The following is a 10,044-nucleotide window of genomic DNA, read 5'->3' as shown; positions in this document are numbered from 1 at the left end:
ATGGTATGGTATGGTATGGTATGGTATGGTATGGTATGGTATGGTATAGTATAGTAAAATAGAGTAGGGTATGCTATGGTCCGGTATAGTATAGTAATGGTAAATGGACTGTACTTATAAAGCTCCTTTCTATCTTATCAAGATACTCAAAGTGCATTACAACACAATCTGTGCCCTCATTTACCCATTCATATAGTACTCTACTATATCTGTATAAAGACTAATCAGTGCTTTAGATCACATTCATACACCGAAGGGACACAGATCGAAGGCAATGAGGGGTTCAGTGTCTTGCCCAGGGACACTTGGGCATGTGACTGCTGGTGGAATACCCCCAACTCTTGCATAAGAGGACGACTTCTCTAACCACTCATCCACAGCCACCTCTAGTATAGTATAGTATAGTATAGTATAGTATAGTATAGTATAGTATAGTATAGTATGGTATGGTATGGTAGGGTGAGTAGGATAGGATACGGATAAAATATGGTATGTATGGTAAGTTATGGTATGTATATGGTATAGTAGGGTATGGTAAAATAGGGTAACGTATGGTATGGTAAAGTGCAGTATGGTATGGTATGGTATGGTATGGCATGGCATGGCATGGCATGGCATGGCATGGCATGGCATGGTATGGCATGGCATGGCATGGCCTGGCATGGCATGGCATGGCATGGTATGGTATGATAGGTATGGCACTGCTCTTTAACCGTGGAGCATATGTATATAAAATACATTTTAAGTTGTCTCCTTTTCTAAGACAGGCTTTACTTTTAAAGTAAAATTTGCAAGCCAGCTGGCAAAATTCACTGTAAGTGTTTCAAATTGTGCTCGTGTAAAAATCAAAAAGACATTTGACTGAAATTTAACAACTCATTTGGGTCCAGATAAGAGTTCATTTGGATCTGGATCCAGACGGTTGTCTGCAATTTAAGGACTCCTGGTGTGCTTCAGATAAACTGTCTTTATCTACAGAGGTGGACAAATAAAAATACAGTCTGATTGATTTGAATTGGGGTGACAGTAAATACAAGATCCACCTAAAACTGAATTTGTATAGTAAAAAATTTTTTATAGATCCGCAACCTAAAAGTAATTGCAGATGTTTTGAAAATATCCCAGTCTGATTGGTGCAGTTAGTGATACTTTAACAGGTCTGTTGGTTTTTATTTGACAGGAAAATGGTTCAGAAAAACACTAAGAAAATGCTGCAGTTGTTTTACCAAGTCACTGTCATTATTTTTAAATTTCATGGTTTTTCAAAGATTGTATTTTGAGTCTATTGTTCGCTTAAGGGGAAAGCTACCTAAAGTCCTGGGAGCAGAGCCAACAGCTGACTGATACGATCACATCTCTACCTTAGATACTTTGTGGGTGGCAAACATGTTGGCTCGTTTCTACAAAGACCAGTTCCAAAATGCTGCTTTCTATTCCCTGAGATCGTGATAGGATCTGCACAGATCTGCAAGCTGAACTTCTGGAAGTCTTGATGAAATTACAAGTCTCATAAAAATTTATTTTAGCATGAAATTCACCTGAAGCCACATAAAAGCCCTCCAACCGTAGGAACAGGCACGCTGCGGTGAACGCAAAGAGCGCTTGGAAAGTAAATCAAAAATGTAGAGACATGAGGGCGACCGAGCCCCCGCCTGACTCGTGGTCCTGATGAAAGTGAACATGGAGTGATGGGCTGACGGTGCAAACAGCGCTGAAAATTGATCAAGTGCAGAAATGACATGCGAGTGTCGATGGCTGCCATTTTCATCTCGCCTCAAAACCCACTTGGCCAACAGAGGTTTCCCACGGTTTCCTTCACAGCCCATCAGTCAGGCAGGCGAGAGGGGGCGGGGGGGGGGGGGGGGGGGGTCCACTAACAGGTCGAAGCTGAACATGGAGGGAATATGAACCTGGAGCAGGAGGGCCTAACCTGTCACAGTGTGTTTGTGTGTTTTATAATCAAATGTATGCTTTTATCATGACTCAGTCTAGGTCTTAGTTACAGGTTAAAGATAAAAAGGAGAACTTTCTGTTTGCGGCTTTACAAATTTTATCAACTTAAGTCCACGTGAGTGTGCAGATTTAAAGAACGGGACAACTTTCAGACAATAAGCTCAATAAAAAGCACCGTGGGTCATAAAATCAACGACGCTTTATTGGGATAGAAACTTAAAAGGCATTGTTTTTCGGGAAATTATTAAAACACATTTCCTCACAGCTAATTAAACGTGTGCTGTTAAAAGTTCCCCAGCTCTTTTTGACGCATTTCATTGGTTAGCTGTCCATGAAACCACAGACGGACGTAAGAGACAGAAAACGTATGAAAAATGGAGAAATAAAGTTTCCTTCAAACCAAGACGATAACCAGGCTTTACGTTAAAAATCCTTGAGGTGATATTCAGATGTGTAGGAATGGTATGGATAACAAATATCTTACCTGTTGCAGACAGGTTAACTTGGAGAAAGAGTTTGACTCAGACTAAAACGACGAGCTAACGGCTAGTCGGAGCAAAGCTGAGGCCCAAGTACATTGTTGCCGTCTTAAAACACCCAAGCTCAGAAATCCCCCAAATTAATGTTTAGCGTCTTTAGCGTCGCATGGTTATTTTGGCAGGAACATTAATAAATTCCTGCAGGAAGTAGCTCAGGCTTCACAGGAAGTGCTACTACTAGCTGCTGCTGCTTGTGCGGCAACATAACCACAGAACTCTGTAACTGTGGTGTGATATTTACAGCAATGTAAAGTTGACTTCAGCTTTTCACTGCGTTAGATTTAACCTGGATGCCTCCAAACTGAGGTGGTTGGAAGAGCTATCTACAACAGGTAAGATAATAATTATTCACAATTTCTTCACTTTAAAATATATGAATTAGCCCTTTAAAGCCAAACCGATGCTCTTGAGCTCTATAAAAAGCTCTAAGATGGCAGTTTTTGATAAACTCCATGTTGTTCTCGTCTCGTTTCACCTCATTTGTTGCCGTTCTGCACCTACGTTTAGACATTTAACGACTCGGTGTGCAGAGGTTCTGCTCCACATGCTCTGCAACCTGATGATTCTTCAAGATATTTAAAAATCTATTCAAAACTAACCAGCTCTCCCTTTACTTTCAGTCAGACTCCACTGTGCCACCCCCACCCCCCCTTGTGTTAGCTGCTCATGTGCCTCCAGCTGACAGGAACTCTGAGGTTGTTGCAGCCGACAAAAACAGTTTTTTATGAAGCGATGGCGATCCTGCAGGCAACGTCATGGGAAGTTGCCTCCGTCTCACTTCCTCCATGCCTGCCACCAATACGTGAGAGCAACTCTCCCGTAGCAGCGCCTCTGTCCCTCTGCAGCAGCATGAGGCCCTCTTGGAGCTCGCCCTACAGGTGTCAGCCCCTCGTCCTATTATCTCCTCTGAAGTAGACGTTATCAGTCTGCCTGCTTGTATCTGATGATGACACCACTTGCAGAAAGTGAGCCCCCACCCCGATGACAGCGAGGTGGACGCCTCCAGTGACAAACCTTTTGTTTCAGTCACATGCAGGTGAAAGTCGGAGGCCAACTTGTTCCGTGTGGCTGAGCGCACTATGGCCGACTTGTTGCTTTTTTCCAGATTTGCTCCGCTGTGGCTCAGACAGGCGTGAGCTGCTGATCCCCCCCCCCCCACCACCCCCACTATGAATGGTTTACCACCTCTAAAGTAGCAGTTTAGACTCTACGTGCCAAAAATGTCAATAAAACGTCTCTAATCACACACGGGGTCTGTTCAAGCACCTGCTCCTGGAACACGAGCCGCCCCGGGCAGGTCTGCTGCGAAGCTACCTGTTCAACTCCCCACCACAGCTGGAAACACCAGGCAGAGTTTGGACCCCCCCCCCCAAAAAAAATTTAATTTTTTAATTTTTCTTGTTCCACAATTTAGTTCAAAGACAGATAAAAAAAACATAATTTACCTCTTGGTGTTATTTAAATTAACAATTAAGACTTTTTATGTGGTTTCTTCAAACAGGACGACGCTTTATTTTCAAATAAAACTTGTTTTTTTGTGCTTTACATTGTTTTTCTGTCCTAAATGTCCTGATTTTGATACATTATCTGTGTAAATCTTTATATGTAAAGCTGGTTTGATTTGTTTAGAAAGTGCAAAATCTTTAATAAGAAACCAAAAAATTAGGTTAATTATTGGAATAAGTCATAATTCATATCAGGGCTGCTGATTTTTAATGTTATTTTTGACATGTGGCCTTTTCCCCCCACAAATCTCCATCCAGATTTTTAATGTGCTGCAATGTTTGTTAATTCAGATCAACACATTTTGATCTTAATTTGCACTTAAAAGACAATTTTGTTAAGATAGCACTGTAGGATCTTTCTGAACTCTGAACATTCAATTCTAAAGTTTAACATTTGTGAGTCATTCAAGTCAGGATGATTAAAAAAAAAAAAGAGGAAATTCACTAAATAAAACTCAACTAAAGTCTGATTTATGTGCTTTATGAGCCAGATCCAACCGGTGTTGTGTTGAGTTTTGTTACCCTGCGATTCGTTTCTTCAGCTGCTTTAAGAAATTGTGTTTTAAGAAGCAGAAAAGCAGAAAAAACATCTGATTTTCTAAATGAAACAAAAGGGAGAAGTTACTGTAAGAATTAAATCAAGTACATTCGACTGATGCACATGATGGGAAAAAACTGCTCCAACAGGTGGAGTTATTATTATTATTATTATTATTATTATATAGAATTTTTTATTTTTTTTATTTTATTCTTCTGTGCCAAGGGTCTTGAACCTGTGGCTCAGGGGCCACACGCAGCTCTCTGGTTCCTCGAATAAATCCATCCACATTTAGACTCAAACTTTGGAAAGTAGAAAGTAAATGTTTTAAGCACAATTAATTAATTAATTAAAACTCAATACCCAACAAAAAGTACTAATTTTTTTTTGTGTGCGTTCAGGCAAATTTACTGGGATGCAGATGTAAGAGTTATTTCTTTACAGTGGGTTCTTTAAAATATTAAATGTGAGCCTTGGCCTCCATGAATGAGTGGGTACATTTTAAAATACTGATAAAAAAAGAGAATTACTTTTTTAAACTTCAGTTAGTTCGTGCCACAACAAACACTTTCACATAATAAAAACGAGTTGTTTTTTTTATTTTTAAGCAGGTTGTGGAGGTTCTGGACGAGTTTTATTAATTCAGAAAAATGGCAGAAAAGAACCCTAAAAGTAAGCGCGTTTTAAGGGGGGTAACACAACTCGACACAACACCTGTCGTCTCCATGAAGCAGGTAACGCGGGGGCCGTGTCTTACCCACGCACTCGTTGGCCTCGCGCGCCGTGGCCCGCTGCCACGGCCGGTCGTAGTGGAAGGGCTTGCACCTGTCGCACTCCGGGCCCGCCGTGTTGTGCTTGCACTCGCACACCAGGCTCCCCTCGCGGTCCTTCACGCACTTGGACGCGTGCCCGTTGCACTTGCACCGCCCGCCCACCTGCAGGTCGGACACGGCGTAGAAGTAGGAGTCTCGCGCCAGCTCCGAGTCGTCCTCGTTCTCGTCCCCGAACGTGTGCAGGCGGCTGAACACCACCCGGATGTCCGTGGCCGTGACCCAGTCCTGCAGCACCGGGGAGTTGTCGAAGTCGTGCGCGGACGGGCGGCCGTCCAGCGTGCTGAAGGCGATGAGGCCGCCGCTGAGCGGGTGCATGTCGGTGTGCGAGTCCGTGCACACGGCCTCCTGCTCGTTCTGCTTCGTGATGGCGGCGCGGTTCTGCCGGCCGTACATCTTCTTGCACTGCGTGGAGTAGAACTGGAACGGCACCCACGACTTGCCGTAGTCCATGGACTTGTAGATGGCCATGGACTCGGGTCTGGGGGAGCAGAACTGCAGGCTCACGTAGGTCACCTCGAACTTCTTGCCCAAGGGCAGCGTCAGCGACACGTTCTGCGGGAACTGCACGAAGTTGTCGGACTGCCAGCAGGTCAGGTTGTGCGGGTTGTTCAGGTCCGTCAGGTAGGCGGCCGGCCGGGACTTCTTGGGGTCCCCGGAGTCGCACGTGTGACAGTCGCGGGCGCGCTCCTCGTCCTTCTCGGTCACCACGCAGAAGCGGGCGGCGGGGCTGCCGCAGGTGCTGGACACGCGCACGTCCTTGCCGAAAGCCGAGTTGACGAAGTCCGGGATGCACCTGCGCGGGTTCCCGTTCTCGTCGTAGCAGGGGTCCGGGGGGGAGGACTGTGCGGCGAACATGCTGAGCCCGTACCCCCCCAGGACTCCCGCGGACAGGGAGGACAGGGTCAGCAGCAGCAGGGGGACCCGGGTCTGCAGAGTCCTGCTCATGATCCGAGCGCCGCAGGGACCCATGGAGGCGAGGACACAAAGATCAGAGGATGACAAAACAAAACCTGGAGACAGCAGCTGATGGTGAGGAGGACTGAGTGTGGGGGGGCTGACCGTGGGACATAAACTCACGAGGCAAACTCCACCCAGAACCACCACCTCCAACTGCAAGGCTCCGTGTCTAAATGTTGGACTCCAAAGAGTCTCAGAGAGACAGCCTGTCCCGTTCAAGCTGTCCTCCTCCTCTGAGAACCAAAAGATGAATGAGTTTGTCCTCACAGTCCCACCTCTGTCCACCTCTGTCCCTCTGATGGACCAACAGTCTGCGCTGAGGCGGCGGCAGCAGCGCCATCTGCTGGTTGATCCACGGAACTGCACCTAAATTCAACAGGACCTCCAAGCTGCAATAAAATGACTTTTAGACACAAACCTGCAGGAAAATGAGTTTTAAAAGTCCCACGTTCACGAGCAAATATCAGAAGGCTTTATTTGTAGCTGATTATACATAGTTCCTCCTCTTTTGGTGCAATGTTTTAGCGTTGAAGCAAATTATCTGTTAAACATATACAGCTTTGTTTGATGAATTTCTTTCAAAAACTTGCAGACAAAAAGTATTCAAAGTCAAGAGAAAGATTTTATTCTAATTAAAGGAAGGTGTTCATAAAACATTAAGTCTTGTAAAACAGAAAGAGGGTAAAAAGTGTTTAACATCGCTTCAAAAATAAACTTGTCAAAGTGCTTCCGGATCTCGATTGAACACTAAAATTATTTAAAGACAAATTAATATTTGTGGCAGCATGAGTTAGTTGCAAATATTAGTCAAAGTACATTCAAGAAATAAATGGAAAAAAAACTTGATCAGGTCATTAATTTGACATCTTAAATGTTAAATAATGACTTAATGGATTTTTACACATTTTTTAATAACAGTTTTGAGCGTTCATTAAACAATAAACTGTTTTTTTCTGTCTGAATAATGAATCCGTGTTCTTGCTCACTGAAAAAGAAGCTGTTTGTTTGTTTGGTCAACATGTTTTGGTTGCATGAAATCAGGATCTGTTGCTGCTGCAGTCCAGCGGCGCCACCAAGGGGCTGCATGGGGGGACAATGGCCCCCCTTTCAACTTATATAGTCCTGTCAGGAGGACGCAGGTCCATCTCTGGACTCGTTCAGTCATCTGATACAGAGGCCTCCTGGTCGTCTCCCTCTGGAGGTTTTCCTCTCTGGCATGAGGTCTGGGGTTGAAGAGTTTGATGGCTTCATGTAGTCCAGGGATCTCCAAAGCTCTTCAAGACACCGAATGTTGGAAGTTGGAAAAGCGATCAAACAAACGCAGAAACAAGTCATCAGAGAAAATTAAACCCATAATTTAGCAGTAAAACTTGATTTTAGGATGCCATAAAGAGTTCTGTGCAGAGCAGAGAGCGGTTCTGACCCGATGTGAGTAGAGCCTCCTCCATCATCAGCACCATAAACTACTGCAGCCCAAAGTTGCTGTTCTGCTCGCTCCACGTTGGAGCGTCCGTTTTTAACAAGAGCCATCCTAGTGGATGTGATGTTCGCATCGTGTCCCTCAGCCGGTCTGCCTCAGGTTCTGATTGACCCAGGACCAGCCGAGGCTCTGATAGGCGCAGTCAGACATTTAATCTAGCTCTCTGTAAGCCAGTGCAGCGTGTTGCGTGCTGATTGACACATTTCATACATTTTACAGCCTCTGCAGCAGGAACAAGCCTTACATCAGATCTGCACGTTTCCTGTTCTCATCCACTGACGTTTCACTTTAATCACAACCGCCAGATAAATCTGCAGCTTTTATTGGCTCTATTTACCCGGGATGGACCAGTTTATTAAAGCAGGTTGACTTGAATAGCTGCAGCAGTATAGGTGTAATATCCAGGCAGTGGATGGTGTTTCTGTGCTGTGCCGGGTCAGGTTTACACAGCAGTGTGGGACAATCCCCTCTGACCTACACAACGGGTCAACACCTGCTTCCTCGAGGACCAATTCATGGATTATCTTGCTATAATTGGATATTTCAGCTACCACTGAGCTTAAAGCAGCTGAAAATAGTCATCATTGTTACTGTGCAGTTATTGTATGCATGTTGCAGTGTGTGTGTTGGTGGGTGACCACAGAAAGTGTAACAGCACAGACTTGTGCAGCTAATAGAGGCAGATAAAAGACAGAAACCTCCAGATAAGAAGCTAATGAAGAAGCACGTTTGAGGTTAAACTGTGTGCATGCACTCCTCTGTGAGAACACTTGTTTTTATCGAATGCAAACTGATTTAAGTCGTTCCTCCTAACACTTCAAATCCAGTAAGGCAAAAGGTTTTATGAAAGTTTTTTTTTCCCCTATCATCCTGCAGGACAAAACATGCAGGGGAACAAAAATAAAACGGTAGAACAGAAAATCAATTAAGAATTCGGTGTAGTTCTGTCCAGGGAGCTGAAGTTGTTCTGTGGCACAACCACAGGTAACAAGTCACGTGAGGAAACAGCCCAGTTTTCATAAGTACACAAAGTATGTACCCTGTTGGACTCTCATAAGTACATTTAATTACCCTGTGGAAATCCAGTAAATACCTAGACCCTGTATGTCTCCCCATAAAAAACCTTGTGTGTACTCTGATAAGGAGTGATTCAGAGTTTTCATCATTTTTACAACCATGCAAACTAAACACTGAGGTGAGGGTGTCATAGACTGGTGGACGCTTTTCAAATTGCAAACAAAAAGTGTTGACCTTTTTTTTTTATTCACCCTGTATGACAGACGTGTTGCTATTCTCCTGCATGGTGAATATTGACGCATGCCTGATGTACGGTGAGCCCAGATGTGCTGTGAGCCGCTCTCCTCTCCGTCCCAGAGCAGAGACACAGAGCAAGCGAAGCACGCATGAGCACAACCATCACTGATCCAGCAGTTGAGGTGGTCCGGGCATCTGGACGCCTCCCCACGGAGGTCTTACAGGCATGTCCAACTGAGAAGAGACCCAGGACACTCTGGAGAGACTACGTCTCTCAGTTGGTCTGGGATCAGTGGAATGCCCACAAACCTGGCCATTTTGGATCGAAAGTACCAGCAGGAGTCAAGGCTGGCAAGAAAAAGCAGTCTGCCTGAAGAAAATCAACATTTGTGTTGTGGCTTATCTGAACCTGACTACCCTGTTTGGCCTTGGAAGCAAGCTGACTATCAGATTTCTCCAGGGACATGGGTAACTAAGGAAAAAGCTTTGTCTATCGTCACCCCCGTCCCCGACAACCTCTGTGCAGTCTTATCAGAACTGCCGGCTGACCAACATCCTATCAGGACTATGGTCTATCTGGAAGTGCTTCATGGACGAATCTCACCGTCTTGACGTCCAATGCGTATGTAACGTGTGTATAAATGTGCTGCTGGTAGAGTTTTTTAATGTCTTAACTCGTGTCCTGATGGGACAAGATGTGAAGAGATATTTTTTGTAACACCACCATCCATCCTTGTGGCCTTTTCCCTTTTTCTATCTAAAAAATATTCTGATGAACGATAAGAGGCTGCGCTGTTGTAGCAGCAGCAACGTGCACTCCGCCCATCTTTTGGACGGTTGTACGAACATAATTTCACTGTGTCCCGGTACAATGATAATAAATCTGATTCTGATTCTGAACGCCTTGGAGTCCTCCCAGAAGAGCTGGAAGAGGTGGCCATGGAAAGAGATGTCTGGACCTCCCTGCTCAAGCTGCTGCCCCTGA

General features: G+C 44.8%; 1 protein-coding gene across 1 annotated transcript in view; it reads right to left on the bottom strand.

The window, feature by feature from the left end:
* ntn1b (netrin 1b) overlaps positions 1-6,321 on the bottom strand; it is a 77,339-nt gene extending 71,018 nt beyond the window's left edge. The window contains exon 1 of the mRNA XM_037688854.1: positions 5,293-6,321. Coding sequence (XP_037544782.1) covers positions 5,293-6,313 — 1,021 coding nt within the window. The 5' untranslated portion in view covers positions 6,314-6,321. The remainder of the gene's footprint in view (positions 1-5,292) is intronic.
* Between the last annotated feature and the right edge of the window lie 3,723 nt (positions 6,322-10,044).

The sequence above is a fragment of the Nematolebias whitei genome, chromosome 15 (genome assembly GCF_014905685.2).
Source record: "Nematolebias whitei isolate Nwh7 chromosome 15, NemWhi1, whole genome shotgun sequence".
NCBI lineage: Eukaryota > Metazoa > Chordata > Actinopteri > Cyprinodontiformes > Rivulidae > Nematolebias > Nematolebias whitei.
This window is presented reverse-complemented; position numbering and strand designations above follow the sequence as displayed.